This window comes from Halichoerus grypus, chromosome 2 (assembly GCF_964656455.1).
Source record: "Halichoerus grypus chromosome 2, mHalGry1.hap1.1, whole genome shotgun sequence".
Classification (NCBI taxonomy): domain Eukaryota; kingdom Metazoa; phylum Chordata; class Mammalia; order Carnivora; family Phocidae; genus Halichoerus; species Halichoerus grypus.
In genome coordinates, this window is record NC_135713.1 from 137703706 (window position 1) to 137730612 (window position 26907).

Here is a 26907-nt window from a genome sequence, read left to right on the forward strand (position 1 = left end):
ATTTTTCTTTCAGCTAAGCCTTTACCTCATGGGCACATTAACAGACACCGACAAGTACCTAGGAAATGGAGCTGTGGACACCAGGAGTTAACAGTTACCCAACCAACATGAGTTCACTCCTCGGGGAGTCGGAAACTGCTCCAAGTTGAACTGTCACAGAAAGGAAACTTTTTTTGCAGCAGATAAGGAGATCACAGGGAATAATTTCCAAAGCTATGACTCCCTGAGCAAGGGTGAATGGATTCCTTTTATCTGGGGTTAGGATGAATATTTAGATGGGGAAGCCTGGTCATCCAGTGCAGAGGTGGGCATAAGGTCACCCATGTGCCTTAAGGTAACACGCCTATACACTCATTGTATGTTATGCAGATGTCCTCCTCCTTGGGTGGGGATTTTAGTATTATAAGGAGATAAAGGTAGTTCAATCTAGAGATCACAGGTGGACACCCAAATATAATTGGCTATAATTGGCAGACGGGAGTCAGGGGTTTGGCTCAAACTGGTCTGAGTGGCCTGGGCCGGCTGGAGATCTTGTCGGGGCAGTTGCTATTGCTGGCCGGGTGGTTTTGCTTTCCATTTGCCCGAGTTAAGGGTTAAGCTGGAAAGAAGAGCTTAAGGAAGAATGTGGGACAAAGGTCATTGAGTGCAAGCAGGTGGGCAGTAAAGGTGAGGACTTGGGGTCCAGCTGGTGACAAAACCAAAGAACAAGGGACTGGGGAAAGGATGAACCAGCAGACCTCAAAGAATGGAGACTGTGGGCTGATTTCCAAACCAGTGGAATACTGTAGCTGCCCACCAGCAGTTCCCAATGTGGAATCGGAGGACAGAAACGAAGACTGGGGTTTGGGTTACTTGGACTGTGCGGTGGAAGCCCCTGAGGACACCACTAGCAATTCCCAGCATGGACAACACCAGCAGACTCCACTGGGGGAGACTGCAGACTGGAATTGGGGAAAGGACAAAGCCAGCAAATTCCAGTAAATAGGGACAGCAGATTTGAACGGGGGAAGGGACTCCAATGTGGAACTGCAGAATGAACCAGGGCGGAGGGACCGGTGTTCTGTTGGAACCTCCCATCAGTCTAGACTGACCCATTGAGTGAAATGGAAAGCTGATCAGGAGCTTGAATGCAGAGTGAAACTCCAACCAAGAGGGACTCACCAAGGGCCCTTGGAAATGGCGAGAAAGACAGTGAACTCAGAAAGGGTCACAGGCCCCATGCCTGTTTCTCGTTTCCCTGAATGCTGTTAGAAGTTCGTTTCAGCAGCAATGTCCACAATAGCCAAACTGTGGAAAGAGCCAAGATGTCCATCGACAGATGAATGGATAAAGAAGATGTGGTATATATATACAATGGAATATTATGCAGCCATCAAAAGGAATAAGATCTTGCCATTTGCAACGACGTGGATGGAACTGGAGGGTGTTATGCTGAGCGAAATAAGTCAATCAGAGAAAGACATGTATCATATGACCTCACTGATATGAGGAATTCTTAATCTCAGGAAACAAAGTGAGGGTTGCTGGAGTGGGGGGTGGGGTGGGAGGGATGGGGTGGCTGGGTGATAGACATCGGGGAGGGTATGTGCTATGATGAGCGCTGTGAATTGTGCAAGACTGTTGAATCACAGATCTGTACCTCTGAAACAAATAATGCAATATATGTTAAGAAAAAAAAAAAAGAAGATAGGAGGGGAAGAATGAAGGGGGGGAATCAGAGGGGGAGACGAACCATGAGACACGATGGACTCTGAAAAACAGACTGAGTGTTCTAGAGGGGAGGGGAGTGGGGGGATGAGTTAGCCTGGTGATGGGTATTAAAGAGGGCACGTTCTGCATGGAGCACTGGGTGTTATGCACAAACAATGAATCATGGATCACTACATCAAAAACTAATGATGTAATGTACGCTGATTAACATAACAATAAAAAAGTAAAAAAAAAAAAGTTCGCTTCAGATCCCAATGCTGCCACCCAATCTGTTAAACAAGTCAATTTGAAGATAATTGGCTTTATTAATCGATTCATGAATCATGCAGCACCCCTATCCTGTGAGTAGATGGGAATTCCAAAGAGCTGAAGAGAAGGAAAGGTTTTTTTTTTTTTTTTTTTTTTTTTAATTTTTTTATTGTTATGTTAATCCCCCTACATTACATCATTAGTTTTAGATATAGTGTTCCATGATTCATTGTTTGTGCATAACACCCAGTGCTCCATGCAGAACGTGCCCTCCTCAATACCCATCACCAGGCTAACCCATCCTCCCAACCCCCTCCCCTCTAGAACCCTCAGTTTGTTTTTCAGAGTCCATCGTCTCTCATGGTTCTTCTCCCCCTCCGATTTCCCCCCCTTCATTCTTCCCCTCCTGCTACATTCTTCTTCTTCTTTTTTTCTTTCTTAACATATATTGCATTATTTGTTTCAGAGGTACAGATCTGAGATTCAACAGTCTTGCACAGTTCACAGCGCTTACCAGAACACATACCCTCCCCAGTGTCCATCACCCAGTCACCCCATCCCTCCCACCCCACCCCCCACTCCAGCAACCCTCAGTTTGTTTCCTGAGATTAAGAATTCCTCATATCAGTGAGGTCATATGATACATGTCTTTCTCTGTTTGACTTATTTCGCTCAGCATAATACCCTCCAGTTCCATCCACGTCGTTGCAAATGGCAAGATCTTATTCCTTTTGATGGCTGCATAATATTCCATTGTATATATATACCACATCTTCTTTAGCCATTCATCTGTTGATGGACATCTTGGCTCTTTCCACAGTTTGGCTATTGTGGACATTGCTGCTATAAACATCGGGGTGCACGTAGCCTTTCGGGTCCCTACTTTTGTATCTTTGGGGTAAATACCCAGTAGTGCAATTGCTGGATCATATGGTAGCTCTATTTTCAACTTTTTGAGGAACCTCCATACTGTTTTCCAGAGTGGCTGCACCAGCTTGCATTCCCACCAACAGTGGAGGAGGGTTCCCCTTTCTCCGCATCCCCGCCAACATCTGTCATTTCCTGACTTGTTAATTTTAGCCATTCTGACTGGTGTGAGGTGGTATCTCATTGAGGTTTTGATTTGGATTTCCCTGATGCCGAGCGATATTGAACACTTTTTCATGTGTCTGTTGGCCATTTGGATGTCTTCTTTGGAAAAATGTCTGTTCATGTCTTCTGCCCATTTCTTGATTGGATTCTTTGTTCTTTGGGTGTTGAGTTTGATGAGTTCTTTATAGATTTTGGATACTAGCCCTTTATCTGATATGTCATTTGCAAATATCTTCTCCCATTCTGTCAGTTGTCTTTTGGTTTTGTTGACTGTTTCCTTGGCTTTGCAAAAGCTTTTGATCTTGATGAAGTCCCAATAGTTCATTTTTGCCCTTGCTTCCCTTGCCTTTGGCGATGTTTCTAGGAAGAAGTTGCTGCGGCTGAGGTCGAAGAGGTTGCTGCCTGTGTTCTCCTTTAGGATTTTGATGGACTCCTGTCTCACATTGAGGTCTTTCAACCATTTGGAGTCTATTTTTGTGTGTGGTGTAAGGAAATGGTCCAGTTTCATTCTTCTGCATGTGGCTGTCCAATTTTCCCAACACCATTTGTTGAAGAGACTGTCTTTTTTCCATTGGACATTCTTTCCTGCTTTGTCAAAGATTAGTTGACCATATAGTTGAGGGTCTATTTCTGGGCTCTCTATTCTGTTCCATTGATCTATGTGTCTGTTTTTGTGCCAGTACCATACTGTCTTGATGATGACAGCTTTGTAGTAGAGCTGGAAGTCTGGAATTGTGATGCCGCCAGCTTTGCTTTTCTTTTTCAACATTCCTCTGGCTATGCGGGGTCTTTTCTGGTTCCATACAAATTTTAGGATTATTTGTTCCATTTCTTTGAAGAAAGTGGATGGTATTTTGATGGGGATTGCATTGAATGTGTAGATTGCTCTAGGTAGGATTGACATCTTCACAATATTTGTTCTTCCAATCCATGAGCATGGAACGTTTTTCCATTTCTTTGTGTCTTCCTCAATTTCTTTCATGAGTATTTTATAGTTTTCTGAGTACAGATCCTTTGCCTCTTTGGTTAGATTTATTCCTAGGTATCTTATGGTTTTGGGTGCAATTGTAAATGGGATCGACTCCTTAATTTCTCTTTCTTCTGACTTGTTGTTGGTGTATAGGAATGCCACTGACTTCTGTGCATTGATTTTATATCCTGCCACTTGACTGAATTCCTGTATGAGTTCTAGCAGTTTTGGGGTGGAGTCTTTGGGATTTTCCACATAAAGTATCATATCATCTGCAAAGAGTGAGAGTTTGACTTCTTCTTTGCCAATTTGGATGCCTTTGATTTCTTTTTGTTGTCTGATTGCTGTGGCTAGGACTTCCAATACTATGTTGAATAGCAGTGGTGATAGTGGACATCCCTGCCGCGTTCCTGACCTTAGGGGGAAAGCTCTCAGTTTTTCCCCATTGAGAATGATATTCGCTGTAGGTTTTTCATAGATGGCTTTTATAATATTGAGGTATGTACCCTCTATCCCTACACTCTGAAGAGTTTTGATCAAGAAAGGATGCTGTACTTTGTCAAATGCTTTTTCTGCATCTATTGAGAGGATCATGTGATTCTTGTTTTTTCTTTTGTTAATGTATTGTATCACATTGATTGATTTGCGGATGTTGAACCAACCTTGCAGCCCAGGGATAAATCCCACTTGGTCGTGGTGAATAATCCTTTTAATGTACTGTTGGATCCTATTGGCTAGTATTTTGGTGAGAATTTTTGCATCCATGTTCATCAGGGATATTGGTCTGTAATTCTCCTTTTTGATGGGGTCTTTGTCTGGTTTTGGGATCAAGGTAATGCTGGCCTCATAAAATGAGTTTGGAAGTTTTCCTTCCATTTCTATTTTTTGGAACAGTTTCAGAAGGATAGGTATTAATTCTTCTTGAAATGTATGGTAGAATTCCCCTGGGAAGCCATCTGGCCCTGGGCTTTTGTGTTTTGGGAGATTTTTGATGACTGCTTCTATTTCCTTAGTGGTTATAGGTCTGTTCAGGTGTTCTATTTCTTCCTGGTTCAGTTTTGGTAGTTGATACATCTCTAGGAATGCATCCATTACTTCCAGGTTATCTAATTTGTTGGCATAGAGTTGCTCATAATATGTTCTTATAATTGTTTGTATTTCTTTGGTGTTGGTTGTGATTTCTCCTCTTTCATTCATGATTTTGTTGATTTGGGTCATTTCTCTTTTCTTTTTGATAAGTCTGGCCAGGGGCTTATCAATCTTGTTAATTCTTTCAAAGAACCAGCTCCTAGTTTCGTTGATCTGTTCTACTGTTCTTTTGGTTTCTATTTCATTGATTTCTGCTCTGATCTTTATTATTTCTCTTCTCCTGCTGGGTTTAGGCTTTATTTGCTGTTCTTTCTCCAGCTCCTTTAGGTGTAGAGTTAGGTTGTGTACTTGAGACCTTTCTTGTTTCTTGAGAAAGGCTTGTATTGCTATATACTTTCCTCTTAGGACTGCCTTTGCTGTATCCCAAAGATTTTGAATAGTTGTGTTTTCATTTTCATTGGTTTCCATGAATTTTTTTAATTCTTCTTTAATTTCCTGGTTGACCCATTCATTCTTCAGTAGGATGCTCTTTAGCCTCCATGTATTTGAGTTCTTTCTGACTTTCCTCTTGTGATTGAGTTCTAGTTTCAAAGCATTGTGGTCTGAAAATAGGCAGGGGATGATCCCAATCGAGAAGGAAAGGTTTTTAAAGCCAGGACAAGGAAGCAAGGAAGTCATAAACAGAAAAAATGATGATTTTAGGTGAGGTCATCTTCATTTGGGGACAAATGGGTCCTTTTATGTGGATTGGGGGATAGAGAGGGTCCCCGTGACAGATGACTTCATTGGTTCTGATCAGAAAATTCCTGACTGACCAGGTAAGACTACATTTCTGGGGGAGGCTCTAACAGTCACCTAATACTGTTAGGCATGAAGCCCCAGTTTGGTGAGTTGGCCTAAGTGACACCATTTTGGGCCTGTGGTTTTCTTTTTAACACTATGAAAGAAGGGGCTGGGGAGATTCGAATCATAACAGGGACTCAACCTGCTATTACTGGCTCAGAAGTTCAGAACATGCCACCCCAAACGCTGCCCCAAACATATGGCACTTTGGCATTTTGACTATTTTGAATGAAAGGCGCTTGAAAGACGGCAAATACAAGAAATACACTGATCTTCCTTCTTTTTCTTAAAAGGAGATATTCATTCCTATATGAAAGATGTCCTCTCTATTCCAGAAGGTAAATACATTCTAATCATCAAGGACAGGAAATTGAGATCAAGGGAAGTCTATACAAACTATCCTTGTTAAAATAATTCTGATCTTGCTTCAGCCTGCCCACCTAGTTGAGTCACTTTTCCACAGTTGCCTCTCTTTGTTCAACCTAATGTAAAAGCAAGTTGGTTTCACAACTTCTTTGGGTACTCATCCCTTAGGAAGGCTGGCTGGTCATGAAAATCTTCTTTTAAATAAATTTGTATGCTTTTTCTCCTGTTGGTCTGTCTTAGGTTGATTGATTTCATTCTCTAAACCTAAGACATTTAGTAAAGGTAACCTTTTGCCTCTCCTACAAGTCAAAGAATGTGGGTGACCTCAAGAGGCTGGGAACAGCTCTCAGCTAACAGCCAGGAAGAAAATGACAACCACAAGGAACCGAAGCCTGCCAATAACCTGAATGATGAGCAAGGAAAGGGATTCTCCTTTAGAGCCTCCAAAGGATATGCAGCCTTCCACCATGTAGATTTTAGCCCTATGATATCTCTATTAGATTTCTAACATACAGATGTGTAAGATAATAAATGTGTATTGTTATAAGCCACAAAATTTATGGTAATCTGTTACACCATCAATAGAAAGCGAATACAGCAGGAAATGCAGCTTTATTTATTTATTTATTTATTTATTTATTTATTTATTTAGAGAAAGTACACAGGAGTGGGGAAGAGCGGAGGGGCAGAGAGAGGGAGGGAGAGAGAATCCTAAGCAGGCTCCATGTTCAGCCCAGAGCCTATAGCAGGGCTCAACCCCAAGACCCTGAGATGATGACCCTGAGCCGAAATCAAGAGTTGGATGCTCACCTGGCTGGGCCACCCAGGCACCCTATCTTTATTTCACTTAAATCCAAGTTTATCCAATGTTGGATCTTCATTCTGCTGCCCTGGCAGGGTATTCAATCCCAGACCCAGACATTACTGAGGTTCTTTCCCTTATCAGTGACATTTAAGGTCTCAGGGATTATACCGTGTGTTGAAACCTCAGGGAGGCCCCTGGAATTTTTCTCATTTGCTACCATTGAGATGCCACTGTTCTTGTCTTCTTGGCCCCAAGTATTCTGGTGGTTGCAGCAGGATCTTTATGAGGCTGGAAACCATTCATTCCCTCTAGGCATGCATGAAGTCATTCCCTCATTCCTCCTATCTGGATGTTGCCTCATCTCCTGGGAGCCATGTGGGAGTGGGGGTGGGACTTTGGTTGCCCTCTGTCCCCCTCCCACTTAGGAGAAATTTTTCCTGTAGCAGTTTTTGCTTTTACCCTAGGGCATTTACCAGCCCTAACAACCCCCCCATCCCCCACCCCACAGCCTGATATTGTGATGTCTCTAATCAGTTTTTACCACTCACACTCTCCTGAGGCAAACAAGGTTACCTTCTAGGAGTTGGGAGATAAACAATATATAAATTAACATAATAATAGATTATCTTGCAACATTCTTGCACTCATAAATCAGTAGTCTACCTTAAAGGAGCTTTTGCTCCCCTTCTTGATATCTTGACATTTCTCAGACGTTGGATCCTTGACGTCTATTCTGACCTGAGTCTACCCCAGGATGGTGACCTCACATAAAGTAGCAGCTGCTGGGTAGGTGATACATCAATTTGGGCTTCTCAAGGTCAGGGTTAATAAACCTGGATATTGGGTGAATTTCTTGCTTTCCAGAGGACGGATGACTCTCTTCACCCAACTCTGGCTGCATCCCTGCTACATGGGAGTTTTCTTTGATTATGGTCAACCTCTGGGAGAACAGATTTATTAGAAAAGCAAGGATAGAGCAAGAGACCACTTATGTGTCTATGGCAATATCCTATGCAAGACAGGATGGGGGCTTGAACCAAGGCAGAAGTAGTAGAAGAGATAATGATTGGATTTTGGATACTTGGAATTGTACAGCCAATAATCTGATTGGGGGGGTTAAAGGGAGAGCCAAATATAAGTAGGCTGTCAGGACTGATTTGCCCTCACATACCTCACAGTTGGGAGGAACTTTAAATGACATAAGAGAACATTTCATGTCTTGAAACTAGAGAAAAGTGTCTAACAGTTGTCACATGAGAATTTAGTTCTGGCAGTTAAAGAATTAGTTCTCCATCCTAAATCTGCAGCCAGTATTTCTTTATTTTCTGATTCACTTCTCTTTCTACAGTCTCTGGGTTTTCATTATTTCCCAATTTCAGCTGGCCTATGTGTCAGTTTTTTCTCCCATCCTCCATCCATCACCAGGTGGGTCTTTCAGGTTTTTTCTATCTCTTTCTTAGAGTACTCCAAAAGAAATGACAGGCACTGTTTCCAGAAGAAAAGAATGCAAAATAATTATAAACAATAGCCCTGTATTCTATTCATCAGCTTGGTTTTAAGATGACTGAAAACCTAATATTGAAATAAGCACTTTAAGAAATACAATACTGCTCCATTACTGTTAGTGTTGAATCTGCTTTGTTTTCTATTTAATCCTTCATGGCTCTGGAATCAAATAATTATGATTGCAAAACTTAGATAACTGATGAAAACTAAGTTTAATTTTTTTGTTTAAATGCTGAACACTGGTAGAAGTAACATACAGTATTAATAAATGAAAAGTATCAGTGCCCATTTTGGGCAAATACTATTTCTGCTTTCATTCTAAGGTGGACTTCATTTTGGCTTTTCAAAACACTGCAGGCTATATTGCTGTTATCCAGGAGCTGTAAATACTTGGGCAAAGTAGTTATCTTTCTTTTCTTTTCTTTTTTTAAAGTAGTTATCTTTTTTTTCTTAACTAGTTATCTTTCGATGGCTTTTTTCCCCCTCATCCACAAAATCTCAGTCCTCTGATTGCTTCCTGATCTTAGGGGCCTCAGATAACTTAAAAAACTCTTATTTAAGAAACATTTGGTGTCTAGTGTAAAATAGTATGCTTGATGCCGAGGAGGAATACCAAGATGTAGAAGACACAGGACACAGCTCCCTGCCTTTCTAGGTAAGAATTTGTATGAAATGCTAACCAGCCGCGAGTCCAGTTGTCAGTACGTACAAACCTCTCCCTTGCTGGCCTTGAGCGATCAAGCACATCCGCGCTGCACCTGCGGTATGCACGCAACCAGTTTAAATCTCAGAGGTGGAAACTGCAGAATTCCATCTAATTTTCACTTTTAAAGGGGAGACATTAAGGAAGGCACATTCGAGTTTGCTCCCTGAGGTGTCTGCTGAGGGTTTTCCTTTTTTTCCTGTCCCGGAGAGGTTTACCCGTTCCCACCCGCTCCCCAGGACAACCCACACTCCTCTTCTTGGTTCTAGTCTAATAGCCCACTGAGCACCGACCAATAGGCTCGTGCCGATTCCGCTGCGGGGCGGGACCTCGAGCCTGGGCTTCGGGGACCCGCCCCCTGTACGTGGCATGCGTGCGTGCGTGACGCCGTGCGGCGCGAGGCGGTTTCTCCAGCGTGTGGCGCCCCCCGGCGGCAGCGAGGACTTAATGTGACAGCGGGACCTGAGCGCCTGCCATGGAGCCGCAGAAAGAGGCGCGAACACCCGGGGACCCCGTCGCGCGGCCGTCTGGGTCCTCGAGGTCTCAGACTCCTAACGACGAGGAGCGGCGGGAGGGCGACACAGCGCCGGCGGAGGCTTCCCTGGGCGCGGAGGCGCTGTGGGAGCTGCCGGTGGAGCCCGCCGAGCGGAGGCCCGAGTGCAGCCGCTGCAGGTGACCGCGGAACGGGGGGCGGGGACTGAGGCCGGCGGCGGCCTTCGGAGGAGGCTGCAGCGCCCCCTGCCGGGAAGGCGGCTGCTCCGGCTCCGCCCGGGGGAGCGCTGCCTCTGGCGTCGCCGCGCTTGGGTCGGCTGGTGACCTTGGGATCACTGTGAAGTTGCTGTCACAGCCCTTTAGTAAGGAGCCGTTTATCCAGGTTCATGAGTATTTAGCCCGACTTCCTGCAAGATCCCGAGCGTGTCGTGGGATGAGCGGACATGAGTTCGCTGTTGAGAAAGAGTCTGATAGGGGAAGTAAGGGGTAATGCGGTAGTACTTAGAGTAATGAACACTATTATGCTCAAGTGACGTCATCCCACAGTTAAAAAAAAAAAACCGTAAAAATAATTAGAGAACAGAATCAATAGTTACGATTGCCTTGTGCATTCTGCTTCCTTTGGAAGTGTGTATTGAGCATCTGTATCGTGCCAAGCCTCTGTGTGGTGCCAGGTCCTGGGAATGCAGGCGTGGATAAAACACGTCGTCTCTGCCCTCCTGGGGGCGCTGACAGTCTGATGCAGAGACAGTGTATGAAGCAGGCAGAGCAGCTGACGCTGACAGTGTGCCCGGTCGCTGCAGGCCCTTTCAGGATCCCCTCACCGGGCTGGTGTACTTCGGGGTGCTGAGGATTGCTTCCTGCCTGTCGGCATCTCACGCTGTTCAGACACACGCTTCTCTTTACCTTGTGGGTGTTCAGGATCATTTTGCTCGGTTCCTGAGGGTCTCCGTCTATCACCTATCTTTCTGTTGCCTTCCACAGTTTGAACCCTTAGATAGTGCGTCTGCTTCCTCACCTGGGAAGAGCTCAGCAGTTTGTCATCGCATCCGACACTCCCCTGACAGGGCTGTCGTGAGAGTCACCAGTAACCTCCCTCAGATGAAACCCAGGGGATCCTTTTCTGTTCACTTTTTACTAGACCTCTTGGCAGCGTTTTGCACTTGAATACTGACTTCTTTTTTTTTAATTTATTTTTATTATTTTTTTAAGATTTTATTTATTTATTTGAGAGAGGGAGTGAGTGAGCTAGAGCACAAGCAGGGGGAGAGGCAGAGGGAGAAGCAGGCTCCCCGCTGAGCAGGGAGCCCACCGTGGGCCTCCATTGCAGGACCCTGAGATCATGACCTGAGCTGAAGGCAGACGCTCAACCGACTGAGCCACCCAGGCGCCCCCCCCTCCTTTTTTTTAAAGATTTTATTTATTTATTTGACGGAGAGAGAGAACACAGGCAGGGGGAGGGAATACTGACTTCCTGAAACACTGTGTGTCTCTGGCTTCGCTGTGGTTTATCTGACTTGTCTGGCCTAGTCTTCTCGGCCAGTTCTACTCAGACTCTGAATGTTGGGCTTCCTCAGCTCTTGATTCTAGATTCTCTTCCCTTTACACCCCCCACATTTTCCACAGGTGATAATGGGTAAATTATCATGGGTAAAATTACCACCTCTTCCCCAATACTTCTAGCCCAGCCCTTTGTCCTGAGCCCCAGACCTGTGCTTTCATTTAACCAGTGTTTATCGAATGCTTTGCAAATTCTTAATAATAAAGTGGAATTTGCCCCTGCATAGGGATGTTCAGTCTGTTATTGGCTGCATATTATAAACCAGCAACCAAATATGTAATTACAGAATGGAAAACAAACAGCAAACCAGCAGTGAAGCAAAGGAATGGGACGCTGTGACAGAAGATCGCAGGATGGTGTCAGGAAAGATTTCTGGGGGGGTAGCATTTATACTGAGATTTGAAAGATGAGGAGGATCCAGTCTGGAGAAAAGCATTCTGTGAAGGAAAACAGAAGGACAGACTGGTTTAGTGTGTTTACCACTTGACTACTTGGAGTATCCTTCCTTGGACATTTTGATCTTTTCCCAGGATTGGATTGTAAGATCTCAGAGGAAGGTATCTTGAGTGTTAGGATCTTTTTATATCTCCTAAATGTACTATTGAGAGTAGACAATCAATATAGACTTTTGAGGAGGATAAATAATTTGTGTCTAGAAGGGATGGCATATATGAACAGAAGGGGTGTGTGAATACATTTTATTTAAACAAGCTCCCTAAAGGTGTTAGGAGATAACGCTTAACAATGCTGCAAAGGGGTCTCAATAGGATACTGATAGAAAAGTATTTCAAATATAAATCCAAGGCTAAATTATCATGCTAGCTTTGTCATGTAGTTTTTAGTTTATTCAGACCTGCTAATTATAAATGCTGTATACAGTTTTTAAAAAAAGAAAACGAGTCTCCTACATTTAGCAACGATTTGTAGTTTTTCTGATCTGCTCCCCCCTCCACTTAATAGACTTTATTTTTAATTTTTATCTATTTATTTATTTTTAAAGATTTTATTTATTTATTTGACAAAGATAGAGACAGTGAGAGTGGGAACTAAGCAGGAGGAGTGGGAAAGGTAGAAGCAGGCTCCCGCTGAGCAGGGAGCCTGATGTGGGGCTCGATCCCAGGACCCTGGGATCATGACCTGAGCTGAAGGCAGACGCTTAGCAACTGAGCCACCCAGTGCCCCTTAATAGACTTTATTTTTTAGAGAAGTCTTAGATTCATGGCAAAATTGAGTGGAAGGAGAAGAGACTTCCTGTATATCCTCTGTCCCCACCTGCTTCCCCCATTATCAGCATCCCCTGCCAGAGTAGTACATTTGCTAAATTGGATGAACATCATCATAACTTAGTGTCCATAGTTTTACATTAGGGTTTACTCTTGGAGTTGTTTTGCTTTTGGATTACTTTATAATAATATGTATCTCCACTATTATAATATGGAGTATTTTCACTGTCCTAAAAATTCTCTTTGCTCTGCCTTTCATCCCTCCTTATACCCTAACCTAATCTGCTTTTTTAAAAATAAAAATGACTTGGATTTTAGCTTGTTTTCAGTTACATTTAGTTGGTATTTTAGGATTATGATTGATTCCAACATTTCTGCACTTTGCATTTTCTAGTGAAATTTTGTACCTTTTAAAAGCTCTTCTCCCCCTTGGCATAGTATGCATTTTATTTATTTTAATTGGTCAGATTACAGTTCTAGAAATATGGAGAGTATTTAGGTGTTATTAGTAAAATATAAGCTAATTGATGGGTCTTTATATTTTATTTCATTAAGCTTTTGGGTTTTTACTAGTTCCCTGGGTGAACTTATCTACACTTACGCTTATAATAGCTTTTAAAACTAAAATGCATTCTTAGATTTGAGTGATCAGCAAGTTATAATTATTTGGCCATTTACTTAAAACAGTATTCATTTCTCTAAACATATTACTATAATTGTCATCGCCTAGGGAGTTCCAAAAATTGGTTTTATTCAGGCAGTACAAACTCAGTTTAACTTCAGAGCAGAATCTTACTAGTTGTAAATACAAGATCTCTTAAACATGAACAGGATATTCTTTTAAAAAATCCCAAACTGATTTATTATTGCTAGATACCTATTTTATTAGGAGTGTGTTCCTGTTGAGGGAAGAGGATGTACAGAGGTATAGTGTGTGGAGAAGAGTGTATTTGGAGAGCTTGGTGAAAAGGAGGGAGAGGAGAGGGAGCTGGAGAGATTAGTAGTGGTTGCATTGGGAAGGGCCAGGTAAGCTATTTTAAGGAGGTTAAGAGGAATTCAGCCTAATGTACTTGCATCCAACAAACCAAGCACTGGAATATTTTTTTATTTGGATGGTTGTCACAAGTGTGACTTCATTAGGTGACTTTTAGCTGTAATAATTTATGTTCAATTTTATTAAAAGTTGCAGACTGATTGGTGATTTGGTGGTAAAAGTCTTGACTGGGAAGAGTTGGGACCTCATTCTAGTAAAGATGCTAGGGGTCTTAATTATACTCTTACATCTTCTACAGATACTGCCATGAGCCTGAGGATAGAAACCTGAGAGTTAGAAACCATTCGCAAATCACTGGTCCTTAGAATAATGGAATAATGTCAAAGCATATGGTGTTTTTTAATTGAGGGAGGGAAACAGCAGCAAAGGGCATGCACACAGACTGACACAGATAAGCCCTGAGATGGAATTTTTTTTCTCCCTCCAATGCTTTCTTCTCCCCGAAGTACAAAATTGTAAGGATAATAATATAAATTATAATTGTAAGGATTATTTATAATATAAATAGTATATTTAGCACACATTTAATTACGTGCTGACCATGTGCAGGTTACCTACCAGGCCTAGGTATTTTATATGCAAGATTTTATTTATTTCTCATAACAACAATTCTAGAGTTATATTGTTAGCTTTTATTTTATTTTTTATTTAAAAACATTTTTTAAAGTTTTTTATTTATTTACCTGATCTCTGCACCCCATGTGGGACTTGAACTCATGACCCTGAGATCAAGAGTCACACACTCCTCTGACTGAGCTGGCCAGGTGCCCCTATATCGTTAGGTATTAAATGATGAGGAGATGCAACACCCAAAAAACAAATAATTAGATTAAAATGGGCAGAGGACGTAAATAGATATTTTTTCACAGAAGACATACAGATGGTCAACGCACACATGAAAAGATGATCAAATCACTCATCATCAGGGAACTACAAGTCAAAAACCACAATGAGACATCACTTTTCACCCTTCAGAAGGGCTAGGATCAAAAAGTCAAGAAATAGCAAGTATTGGTGAGGATGTGGAGACAAGGAACCCTCGTGCACTGCTGGTAGGAATGTAAATTGGTGTAGGCACTGTGGAAAACAGTATGGAGGTTCCTTAAAAAATTAATAATAGAAATACCATGTGATCCACTAATTCCACTACTTGATTTTTACCCGAAGGAAATGAAAACACTAATTTGAAAATATATATGCACCCCTGTGTCTATTGCAGCATTATTTACAATTGCCAAGTCTTGGAAATAATCCAAGGGTCTATCTATAGATAAATGGATAGAGGATGTGTGGTGTGTGTATATGTATATATATATATAGTGGAATGTTGTAATATGTTTTTATATATATATAAAATAGAATATTACTTGACCAAAAGAAGTGTGAGATCTTGCCATTTGCTACTACACGCATGGCCCTAGAGGCTATAATGGCAAGTGAAGTAAATCAGACAGAAAGACAAATACCATATGATGTCACTTAGATGTGGAGTCTAAGAAACAAAACAAGTGGATGAAGAGACAAACAAAAACCACAGACTCTTAAATACAGAGAACAAACTGGTGGTTGCCAGATGGGAGGTGAGGGGGGAATGGGTGAAATAGGTGAAGAGGATTAAGAGGTACAGACTTCAGGTTTTACAATAAATTAGTCGTAGGGTTGAAAAGTACAGCATAGAAAATATAGTCGATGCTATTATAATAATGTTGCACGGTGACAGGTGGTGATTACACTTACCACAGTGAGCATGGAGTAATGTACAGCATTGTTGGATCGTTATGTTGTACACCTGAAACCAGTATAACACTGTGTTAGTTATGCTTCATTAAAACCAAAAAATAAATGATGAGGAGGTAGAGGTAGCAAGGAAGTAGCGGAGTTGGGGCTGCAGCTCCAGCCCACCTGGCTCCATGAGTGCAGAAGATGCCTTAGGATTTTGTTGGCAGAGTAGATGTAGTTACTAGTGCACGTCGGGCCACCAAGGCTGCAAGAGTAGCTCTGATTTTCATTCTATCTATCTATCTGTCTATCTATCTATCTATCTATCTATCTATCATCTATCTGTTTTTAAAGTAGGCTCCACACGTGACGTGGGGCTTGAACTCACGCCCCTGAGATCAGGAGTCTCATGCTGTACCGACTGAGTTGGCCAGGCGCCCTCATTTTCATATTTTTAAAACTGAAGTATGTTTACTTCAAGCTTAGTAACAAGATGCCCGAGCTTTAGTATTCTCTAGCTCCTTTTCTTAAAAAAAGAAAAAAAAAAATTGAGATGTAATTTACATACAACATTATGTAAGTTTAAGCTATACAGTGTGTGGATTTGATACGTTTATAAAGTGCTGTATGATTAGCACCGGTAGTATTAGCTTTGGTTGCATAATTATCCTATCTTTTTTTCTGGTGAGAAGATTTAAGATCTAGTCTCTTAGAAAATTTGAAGTGTTCCAGGTTTATAACCTTTTAACAACATCTAGCTCCTTTGTTCCGCGTCTTAACTTTTCCTTTTTCTTTAGGTTTGTGTTTTCTGGAGAAACAAGTGGTGGGGATAAAATCGTGACAGAGGGAAGGAAGGGAAACTGCAGGTGTTTAAGAAGAACGCAAGAGCCACACATTGGCAGCCAACGGATGTTTTGTTTTGAATTAGTATTTTACATTTTTAAATTAGTTCTAACAGTTAAAAGTCAAGATGTTTTATATAAAAATGCAGATTTCTGGCTTTTGTGAGAATAGGAAGATGTAGCAGCTCAGGGACCACCTTCTGGAGCAGTAGTTGGTTGAGCTGAGCATTGGTGATGACGTTGGGTTGGGTGTGATCTGTTCAGGGCACCGTAGCTCCTAGCTATTCCTGCTTGATTCATTCTTACTAACTTCCTGCCCCTTGTAGGCATTTGCTTTTTGATTCTAGGTCTCATGTACACCATTATGGCTAGTCTGCTTAAGCAGCAGGGTAAATCAGCCTACAAGTATGGTAGGTACAAGTGAAAAATGGTGATTCCCAAGGCAGTTAGTTTAGAATATATTAAGAGTGTTGAATTGGGATCAACCCTTAGGTTTAGAAAACAAACTCCTTTGGTAAATTTAAAATCAACTAGATTCTTGATGATGATTTTTAGAGTAAAAACTTAGATAATTTGAAAATTTAATTCTTTGTTCATGTCAAAAGTATCATATTCCCAAGAGAAAAGTATTAATTTGTTCTTTCCTGTTAGTATAGAAAATATGTTTATTCTTTGAAGTCATTCATTTGTAATATATGTGGAAAACTAACTGCTTTACAAATTACTGTGCAGGCTAATCTTATGTTCAAAGTTGAGCAAAGATGATATATGTTAAGAGGGAATTTTTTTTCTTAATCTTAATTAAGTCTCTCCAAAGAGGAGTGACCAATTTTAAAAAGCACATTAGAGCTTTCTAAATGTTTGATTTATTTTCCCCAAGAAAAATAAGAATTATATCATTACCCTCTGATGGATAGAAGTTTTCTTCAAAGAACATCAAAGCACATTAATTTTTAAAGTACATTTGCCCAAAATTAATAATTCATTGTTCTGTTCGTGCTTATATATAGAGAGAAAATATTCAGAAATAGTCTAGTCTAAAATTTGGTATTATTTAAAAAGGGCTCACAGGTTACAAAGTGCTTTTATGTGTGCATTTTTATTTAATACATGAGAGACAACTTTGTGATTTAAATAGTTATCTTTTTATAGATTCTCAGGGTGAGGGTACTAGTAAGAGGCAGACTGCTTTAGCTTTCATACCTCTGTTACTACACCACATAATAAAGGATTGTATTGAAGTAAACAGTATGACTACTCTTGTTTTCCTGCTACATATAATAAATACTTCCAGTGAGATGTTTCTTTGTGGGTTTTGAATCCATAGATTCTTTTCTTTTTCCTTTTCCTTGGCTATTGTAGTTATTTTGGGATGAGGGCTTTTTAATTCCTGTCTTTTTTAAGGTCGAGCTTTTATTTCTTGAATCCTTTACCTGGCTAAGGTCAACTTCTTATTTCTGTTGTTAAGTCCTCATTTTCAGTCAGAAAGGCAAATTTGAAGACATTACTGATAGGAATTTATTTTGTTTTCCCCTGCTGAGTTTTTTGTTTTATGCTTGTCTTTTGGTTTTCTCTACTGGAAGCCTCATGGGAAGGCTGTGGGGAAAAAGGCAGCAGTGAAATGAAGTAAGAAGTCTTCCAGAGTTACTCAGGAAAAAAAATGAAAAGATATAGAGTGAGTCTCAGGACTTTGCAAAGGTTGAGAGGGATTAACCTGTGGGAGAAATATCTGACCTGTTTGTCTATGTAGACATGTTACTTGGCAGGCTGCTCCATGTTCGTCCGTCCGTCCTTCCTTCCCTCCTTCCTTCCTTCCTTCCTTCCTTCCTTCCTTCCTTCCTTCCTTCCTTCCCTCCTTCCTTCCCTCGTTCCTTCCTTCCCTCGTTCCTTCCTTCCTTTCTTCCTTCCCTCCTTCCTTCCTTTCTTTCTTTCATTTTTCTTTAAATTGTGCTAATATATACCTAACATAATATTTAAAATCTTAATAGTTTTTAACTGTGTAAGGCAGCATCATGAGATGCATTCATAATGTATAACCATCACTACTATCTATACACCAGACTTTTTCATCATCTTTGGCATTAACTCTGTACCCATTAAAATAATCACTTGCTATCCCCCATCCCCCGCTGCCCAGCCCCTGGTAACTTCTACTCTATTTCTATGACTTTGCTTATTCCAGATCCTTCATAAAACATACAGTATTTATACTTCTGTTTCTAACATTTCACTTAGAATAATGTTTTCACGTTCCATCCATGTTGGAGCATATCAAAATTTCTTTCCTTTTTAGGGCTGAATTGTATGTATATATCACTTTTGTTTATCCATTATTCATTTTCTTTGCTTATCTATTATCCATTCACTTGTTGATGGACACTTGTGAATAGTGCTGCTATGAACATTGGTATGCCCGTATCTGTTCTAGTTCCTGTTTTTAATTTTTGGGGGGTGTATTCCTAGGAGTGGAATTTCTGGGTCATATGGTAGTTCTCTGTTTGCCTTTCCGAGGAATTTCCAGACTGTTTTCCAACTCCTTTTCAACAGAGGTCATTAGATTCCTAACATCTGGGTGTGCTCATGATATTCCTTTCCTGGAGACTTTCCATGCTTGTATTTCAGGTAAAGAATGGAGTCCAGCCTCCAGTGTGGTTTCCAAAGTCTTGTGCGTCTCTTCCTCCACTATGCCCTTCCCATACCCACTTCTCCAGCTTCCTGGAACTAGTCCCCCAAAACAGGTGCTTTTTATGTTCTGCTTTATGCCTTTGTTCTGTTATTCGCTTTGTATTAAATGCTCTTCCCTCATGCCTGCTGTCTGAGATGCTACTCTGTTTCAGGGTCCAGCTCAAATACTGTCTTTTTATACATTTTTAAAATTTTATTGTTATGTTAATCACCATACATTACATCGTTGGTTTTTGATGTAGTGTTCCATGATTCATTGTTTGCGTATAACACCCAGTGCTCCATTCAGTACATGCCCTCTTTAATACCCATTGCCTGTCTTCTAAGTTTGAATTGTTTGTTCTTTTGACTTCTGTTTTCTCCGTGGTCCTCGTAGCTTCCTGTGGCTTGGCCTTTTCCTGCTTCTTGTGTCTTTAACCATATATCCTTGATTACTTGTAGACATTTTGTATTGGAGAATTTAAAAAATGTTTTGGTTTTCACCTTTTGCTTCTTGGTCGTCTCTTTCAGACTCTTAGGTTTATTTGTTTATCACCAAGTGTTTTAATGCTAGTGCTAGGCCTTCTGGGACTGGGAAAGCTAGGTCGAATTATGTGGTAAAACTTTTCATTGATCATTAAATGCTTGTACGGGATCCACAAAATGGATTGCTTGAAGGTGTGCATTTTGGAATTAGAACTGGGTTCTAGCCCCAACTCTCTTTTCTCGAGAAAGCTACTTGACCTCTCTAAGCCTTGCTTTCACGACCTGTAAATTAGAACAGTAATACTACCTGTCTTTGACAGGGTTTTGAGATTGAATGAAGGCATTCAGCATAGTGCCTGTAACTTAAAAGTGTGCGATTAACAATAAATTCTTCCTCCTTATGGGGCGCCTGGGTGGCTCAGTCAGTTGAGAGTCCAACTCTTGATTTCAGCTCAGGTCATGATCTCAGGGTCCTGAGATTGAGCCGTGGGTTGTGCTCTGTGCTCAGTGGGGAGTCTGTTTGAGATTCTCCCTCTCCCTTTGTCCCTCCCCCTGCTCATGTGTGCATGTGCGTGCGCATGCATCCTCTCTCAAATTATAAATCTTTTTTTTTTTTAAGTTTTTATTTATTTATTTGACAGAGAGAGACACAGCGAGAGAGGGAACAGAAGCAGGGGGAGTGGGAGAGGGAGAAGCAGGCTCCCCGCGGAGCAGGGAGCCCGATGTGGGGCTCTATCCCAGGACCCCGGGATCATGACCTGAGCTGAAGGCAGACGCTCAACAACTGAGCCACCCAGGTGCCCCTCAAATTATAAATCTTTTTTTTTTTTTTTTTTTTAAAGATTTTATTTATTTATTTGACACAGAGAGAGAGAGAGGGGGATCACAAGCAGGCAGAGTGGCAGGGAGCGGCAGAGGGAGAAGCAGGCTTCCCGCGGAGCAGGGAGCCCGATGTGGGACTCGATCCCAGGACTCTGGGATCGTGACCTGAGCCGAAGGCAGACGCCTAACGACTGAGCCACCCAGGCGCCCCTCAAATTATAAATCTTTAAAAAATAATTCTTCCTCTTTACCTTTTCCTCTTTGTTTTCTTTCTTTTTCTTCCTTCTCCTTCCCCCTTTTCCCTCTTCTTCCCCTCTTTTTCCTTTTTCTTTTCCTCCTCCATGAAATAACATTATTATTATTTATGAAATTGGTCTGTTTTGCTGTTAACTTTTTCCATGTTAGAGTAGTTTTTCTAGATTCAGAGATTAAGGGCAAGTAAATAATTTTACATGTGTTGTGCTGTAGGTCACCATAAATAAATTGCCTCATAATGGAGATTTTTGTAATCCTGGGGCTTTCAAAAGTATTCATTTGCCAGCTACAAATAAATGTTACGTTGATGACAAACACTTTTTTAGGTACATCAAAATCAGTGGCTTATTCCATAGCATTATTATTGTCTCTTAAGTATTTAAGTATTATTAAATTAAACCTTATATTTTCTCTTTTATACCAAAGAAAATTCTCAGGTCTCTTTTGAGAATTTATACAAAATTATGTATTAATTTATATAAAATTAGGAGGAATACTTCCTTATTGAATCAGCTATATAAAAATCTGTATTTTTAAATACAGTTTTTTTTAAATTTTATTTTATTATGTTATGTTAATCACCATACAGTACATCATTAGTTTTTGATGTAGTGTTCCATGATTCATTGTTTGCGTATAGGGAAAGGAGAGGAAAGAATAAACAAAATGAAAATGTTTCCTAGTAACATGGTCTCTTAATTCTATGCTATTCTTTGTAAAATATCTCTAATGAGGATAGCTGGTCCTTGGGACCACTTTAGTGTTTGACTCCTTCCTTGTCAGGACGGACATTCATGCAGTTGCCTTTCCTTGGCTAGTGGATAAGAAACAGAATTCTGTTACACACAGACTTTGAGGCTTACTTTGATAAGTCATGTGGAATTCTTTGTTCATTCATTCATTATTTGTTCAATATCCAGTTTCCAATAAATGCATAGCTTGGGTTATAGGAAATGATTGAGAGATTGTTTCCTCTAAAATTTGTAGTGAACTGAGTGTGAGAGCAAATATGCCTAAGTAATATTTAAGACAAATTATGAAAGTATAACATAAAAGTTTGCAGAGGAAAGAGTGACTTAATTTGCTACTAAGAAAGATGTTTTGCTATTTTTTGTAAATTTTTGTATTTCTATAGAACAGGAGAAAGTAGAAAGTAAATAATAGGGTAACTGAATATAGATGATTACTTTATGATTACTTAAGATTCTCAGTCTTAGTTGATCTGTCGCTTTGTCATGGTGTTTTAGTAGGGGCTTTATATAGATAGCTGTTCTATATAGTCATTTCTCTGGACACAAGACTTTGTTGTTCAGGCATTTGGCTCCTCTTAAGACTTCTTTAATTGTAATAAAATTTACTAAGAATTTTCTTGATTATAGTTCCTATAGTTGGAACAAGCTTATTTCTAGGCCAGTGATTCCTGAATTATTTTGATTACATACCACAGTTAGTTAAAAAATTTGGATGAAATTCTAGCAGATAGACATATTTATCTATGTTTATTTTATTATATACTAATGTATGATGTGCCCCATAAAACATACACACACACAAAGATTTTAAAAAGGAAGAGGCAATCTTGAAATAAACCATTTAAAAATGTTTTGCTTACTGTGATGGAATCATGCTGCCATTATCCATTATTTTGAGGCATAATACATATGTATGGTGAAGTTCATTGTTAGAGACAGTAAGATGTGAATCCACAGTTCAACTAATCTTCATACTGTTTTTTAAAGTTACTGTTGTAAACTAAAAAAACAGTAGAACAGATCAATGAAACCAGGAGCTGGTTCTTTGAAAAGAACGTACAATCAAGTGGGAAATATTTCCAGGATGCAAGTGTGGTTCGATATTTGCAAATCAATCAATGTGATACAGTACATCAATAAGAGGAAGGATAAAAACCATATGATCATCTCATTAAATGTAGAAAAAGCATGTGACAAAGTACAATATCCATTCATGATAAAACCCCTCAACAAAGTAGGTTTAGAAGGAACATAACTGAACATAACAAGGCCTTATATGAAAAACCCACAGCTAACATAGTCAATGGGGAAAAACTGAGAGCTTTTCCCCTAAGGTCAGGAACAGGGCAAAGATGTCCATTTTCACCACTGTTATTCAGCATAGTACTGGAAGTCCGAGCCATACCAATCAGATAAGAGAAAGAAATTAAAGGCATCCACATTGGTGAGGAAGAAGTAAAACTTTCACTCTTTGCAGATGACATGATACCTAAAGACTCCACCAAAAAACTGCTAGAACTAATAAATGAATTCAGTAAAGTCATATGATACAAAATCAATGTACATAAATGTTGCATTTCTATACACTAATAATAAAAGAGAAATTAAGAAAACAATCCCATTTACCACTGTACCAAACATTGATGAAAGAAATTGAAGACAGCACAAAGAAATGGATTCCATGCTCATGGATTTGAAGCACAAATTTTGTTAAAATGTCTATACTACCCAAAGCAATGTACAGATTTAATGCAATCCCTATCCAAAATACCAACAGCATTTTTCACAGAACTAGAACAAACAATTCTAAAATTTGTATGGACCACAAAAGACCCTGAATAGGTAAAGCAATCTTAAAAAAAAAAAAAAAATGGAGGTATCACAATTCCAGACTTCAGGTTATATAATACAAAGCTGTAGTAATCACAGCAGTATGGTACTGGCACAGAAATAGACACATAGATTAATGGAACAGAATAGAAAACCTAGAAATAAATCAACAATTATATGGTCAATTAATCTTCAACAAAGGAGGAAGTATATATATTGAGAAAAAAGAGTATCTTCAGCAAATGGTGTTGGGAAAACTGGACAGCTTCATGCAAAAGAATGAAACTGGACCACTTTCTTATACTACACACAAAAATAAGCTCAAAAAGGGTTAAAAACCTAAATGTGAGACCTGAAACCATAAAAAGCCTACCGGAGAGCACAGGCAGTAATTTCTCTGACATTAGCCAATGCAGTATTTGTCTAGATATGTCTCCTGAGGCAAGGGAAATAAAAGGAAAAGCTGTTGGGACTACATCAAAATAAAAAGCTCTTGCACAGTGAAGGAAACAGTCAACAAAACTAAAAGGCAGCCTATTGAAGGGGAGTAAATATTTGCAAATGACATATCTGATACGGGGTTAGTATCTAAAATATATAAAGAACTGATACAACTCAATACCTAAACAAATAATCCAATTAAAAAATAGGCAGAAGACACGAACAGACATTTTTCCAGAGAAGACCTCCAAATGGCCAACAGACCCATGAAAACATGCTCAACATCACTTATCATCAGGGAAATAAAAATCAAAATTATGAAGATATATCACCTCATTATCTGTGAGAATGACTAAAATAAAAAACACCAGAAACGACATGTATAGGTGAGGATGTGGAGAAAAAGAACTCTCTTACACTGTTGGTGGGAAGGCAAACTGGTGCAGCCCTCAGTATGAAGTTTCCTCAGAAAGTTAAAAATAGAGCTACCCTACCATCCAGTAATTGTACTACTAGGTATTTACCCCCCAAATACAAAAACACTAATTTGAAGAGATACCTGTGTTTATTGTGGTATTATCTGCAATAGCCAAGTTATGGAAGCAGCCCAACTGTCCATCAATAGATGAATGGATAAGGAAGATACATGGGATATTACTCAGCCATAATAAGAATGAAATCTTGCCATTTGCAACAACATGGGTAGAGCTAGAGAGTATTATGCTAGGCGAAGTAAGTCAGTCAGAGAAAGACAAATACCATATGATTTCACTCATATGTGGAATTTAAGAAACAAAATAAATGAGCAAAGGGAAAAAAGAAGAGACAAACCAAGAAACAGACTCTTAGCTATAGAGAACAAACTGATGGTTACCAGACCGGGGCAGTGGGGGGAGGGGGGGGATGGGTGAAATAGGTGAAGGGGTTTATAGAGTACATTTATCATAATGAACAGTGAGTGATGTGTAGAATTGTGGAATCACTATATTGTACACCTAAAACTAAGATAACACTGTATGTTAACTATAGTGGAATTACAATGAAAAACCTAGTTAAAAAAATCATGTTATTGTCATATCAGATTTGATTTCTTAACTCTGATGAAATATTTGAACTAGGAATAGGTAAGAAACAGCTCTGCCATAAACTTATTCGTTTGTGATTGTGTAATTAGAACTTCTTCAACAGATTCTTTACGAGTGTATATAGTTTCTTTGTGGGTGCCATTGTTAACACTCCATGTTATGGAATGCCTCTTTTTCTATCAGGATATCACATATCCTAACACATTACCATATGACATATCAGCCCAAGGAGGGAGTGTTATTCCATATAATAAATATTAGTAATGCTTAATTCAAAGTAGAAGTGGTAATGACCCATTGGTTCATTTTACTTAATCCACTTTGGGAATCACTGCTGTAGACATGCCCTCTGGGGCACAGCTTTCTCTCTTCTAACAGTGATTTTTTTTTTTCTTTTTAAGCTTAGCCTTCCTGTACTCCCAGAAGAAGTTATAAAACAAGGTGGTGATAAAAGCAACCTTGGCAGATATGAGAGTATCATTGTTAGATACACTTGAAGTAGTCAGACATGGTAGATATTATCTGTTTTTATTCCCTTTAGGACATGAAAATTTATTTAACATTGTATTTATTATATAACAATTTTATTATAATATATTAATCATGAAGAGCTGTTTCTTCTTTCATTGCTTATATTGAATATGGTTTAAGAAATTTAAAAATTATTTTATAGCTTATTTAAGTTTCTTTAAAGTGACAGTAGAGGGCACTGTGGTATTTAGTTTTTCAAAGCCTATTTTAAAATTAGAAAGTTGTTGTCATTTTTATGTGTAATGCAGTGTATCTATTCAACTAATCTATTGAAAAGCTATGAGACTCTTTGTTCTTTGCTTTTTCACTCCATTGGGACTGTAAAAATTTTGTTGACTACTAGGAAATTTGAGGTGCACTATTTTTCTGGGTTCTACATTTGCCTTTGTTTGGTGGATGAAAGAAATCCTTTAAAAATAGTAATTCTTGTAAATCTATTCACTAATTTTTAAAGTTTGCCTATGTGAGATTTACTTGATTAAAATCAGTACGAGAAAGTAGCTTTCAGTGAATATTACATAAGAATTTAATTAAGCTTTTGAAAGATGTTTTTTGTAAGTCCTAGCATCTCTACTTCTATGTCAGATATAATTTTATTTGCCTACAGCCTGTCAGAGATAGCATGCCCAGAGTGACAGATTACCCTTGTATTACAGCATTCACCGAGGAAGCCAGTCAATCTTAGTCTGACAGGAAACCTACATATTTATTCCTACATCCTTAATGAGAAAAGAAGAAAAAGGTTATTTCATAACATTTCCTCAGGGAAATTATTTGAAAATTCCATTTATCTTTTAAGACTGTAATTAACCTTAATTGGGTTGTATAGATTTTAAAGAAAATAAATCCCAATGTATTTATAATACATTTGCAATGCATTGTAAATTTTTCTCTCTTCTGCATTTACAAAGCATTGCAAAGATAGAAGAGAGAAAAATCTCAACTCCTACTTTGGTCATTCTATTATAAATTAGCTGAAAACTACTAGGCATTTATGATTATATTTTTATAACCTTTGCCTACAATTCAGGAGTTATTCTCCAGAACCTACTTGGTGTGTTATCAGTTTTATGAAGGAGGACACTGAAAACCTGTGATGTGCTCAAGATCACATAGCAAGATAATGAATGACCTTGTCAGTGACATATCTTAATAGTTATTCCCTAAGCCTATACCCAATTGACCAGTTGATATTTCTCCAGATATTAATATTTGTTCTTCAGATCTACATAAATTCTAGAAGTAGCTTGGTTTTTATTTTATTTATTTATTTTTTAAGATTTTACCTTTTAAGTAATCTCTCTACCCAATATGGGGCTTGAACTCATAACCCGGAGGTTAAGCGTTGCATGCTGTACTGAGTCAGCCAGGCATCCTTTGGATTTTTTTTTTTTTAAGATTTTATTATTTATTTATTTATTTATTTAAGAGAGAGAGAGAGAGAGAGAGAGTGAGCGAGAGTGCATGAGTGCTGGGGAGGGGTAGAGGGAGAGGGAGAAGCAGGCTTCCCGCTGAGCAGGGAGCCCAATGTGGGACTCGATACCAGGACCCTGGGATCATGACCTGAGCCGAAGGCAGACGCTTAACTGACTGAGCCACCCTGGCGCCCCAGGCACCCCTTTATTTTTATTTCAAAATGAATGTTTACTATTATAAATAGTCAATTTTGATGTGTAGTTATTTGGTATCTATTTTCCTATCAACTGTAATAGTTCATAGGAAGCAAGGAACTTTTAACAAATTCCTTCTGGCACAGACAGAACAAATACGCTCCATGAGGGCAGGAATTTTGTCTGTTTCATTATCCCAAGTGCCTA

The 26907-nt window shown here is 39.5% G+C and overlaps 1 protein-coding gene across 1 annotated transcript in view; it reads left to right on the top strand.

Moving 5' to 3' along the window:
- The first annotated feature begins 9731 nt into the window (after positions 1-9731).
- DTWD2 (DTW motif tRNA-uridine aminocarboxypropyltransferase 2) overlaps positions 9732-26907 on the top strand; it is a 103333-nt gene continuing 86157 nt past the window's right edge. The window contains exon 1 of the mRNA XM_078067599.1: positions 9732-10005. Within this exon, the coding sequence (XP_077923725.1) occupies positions 9809-10005 (197 nt within the window). The 5' untranslated portion in view covers positions 9732-9808. The remainder of the gene's footprint in view (positions 10006-26907) is intronic.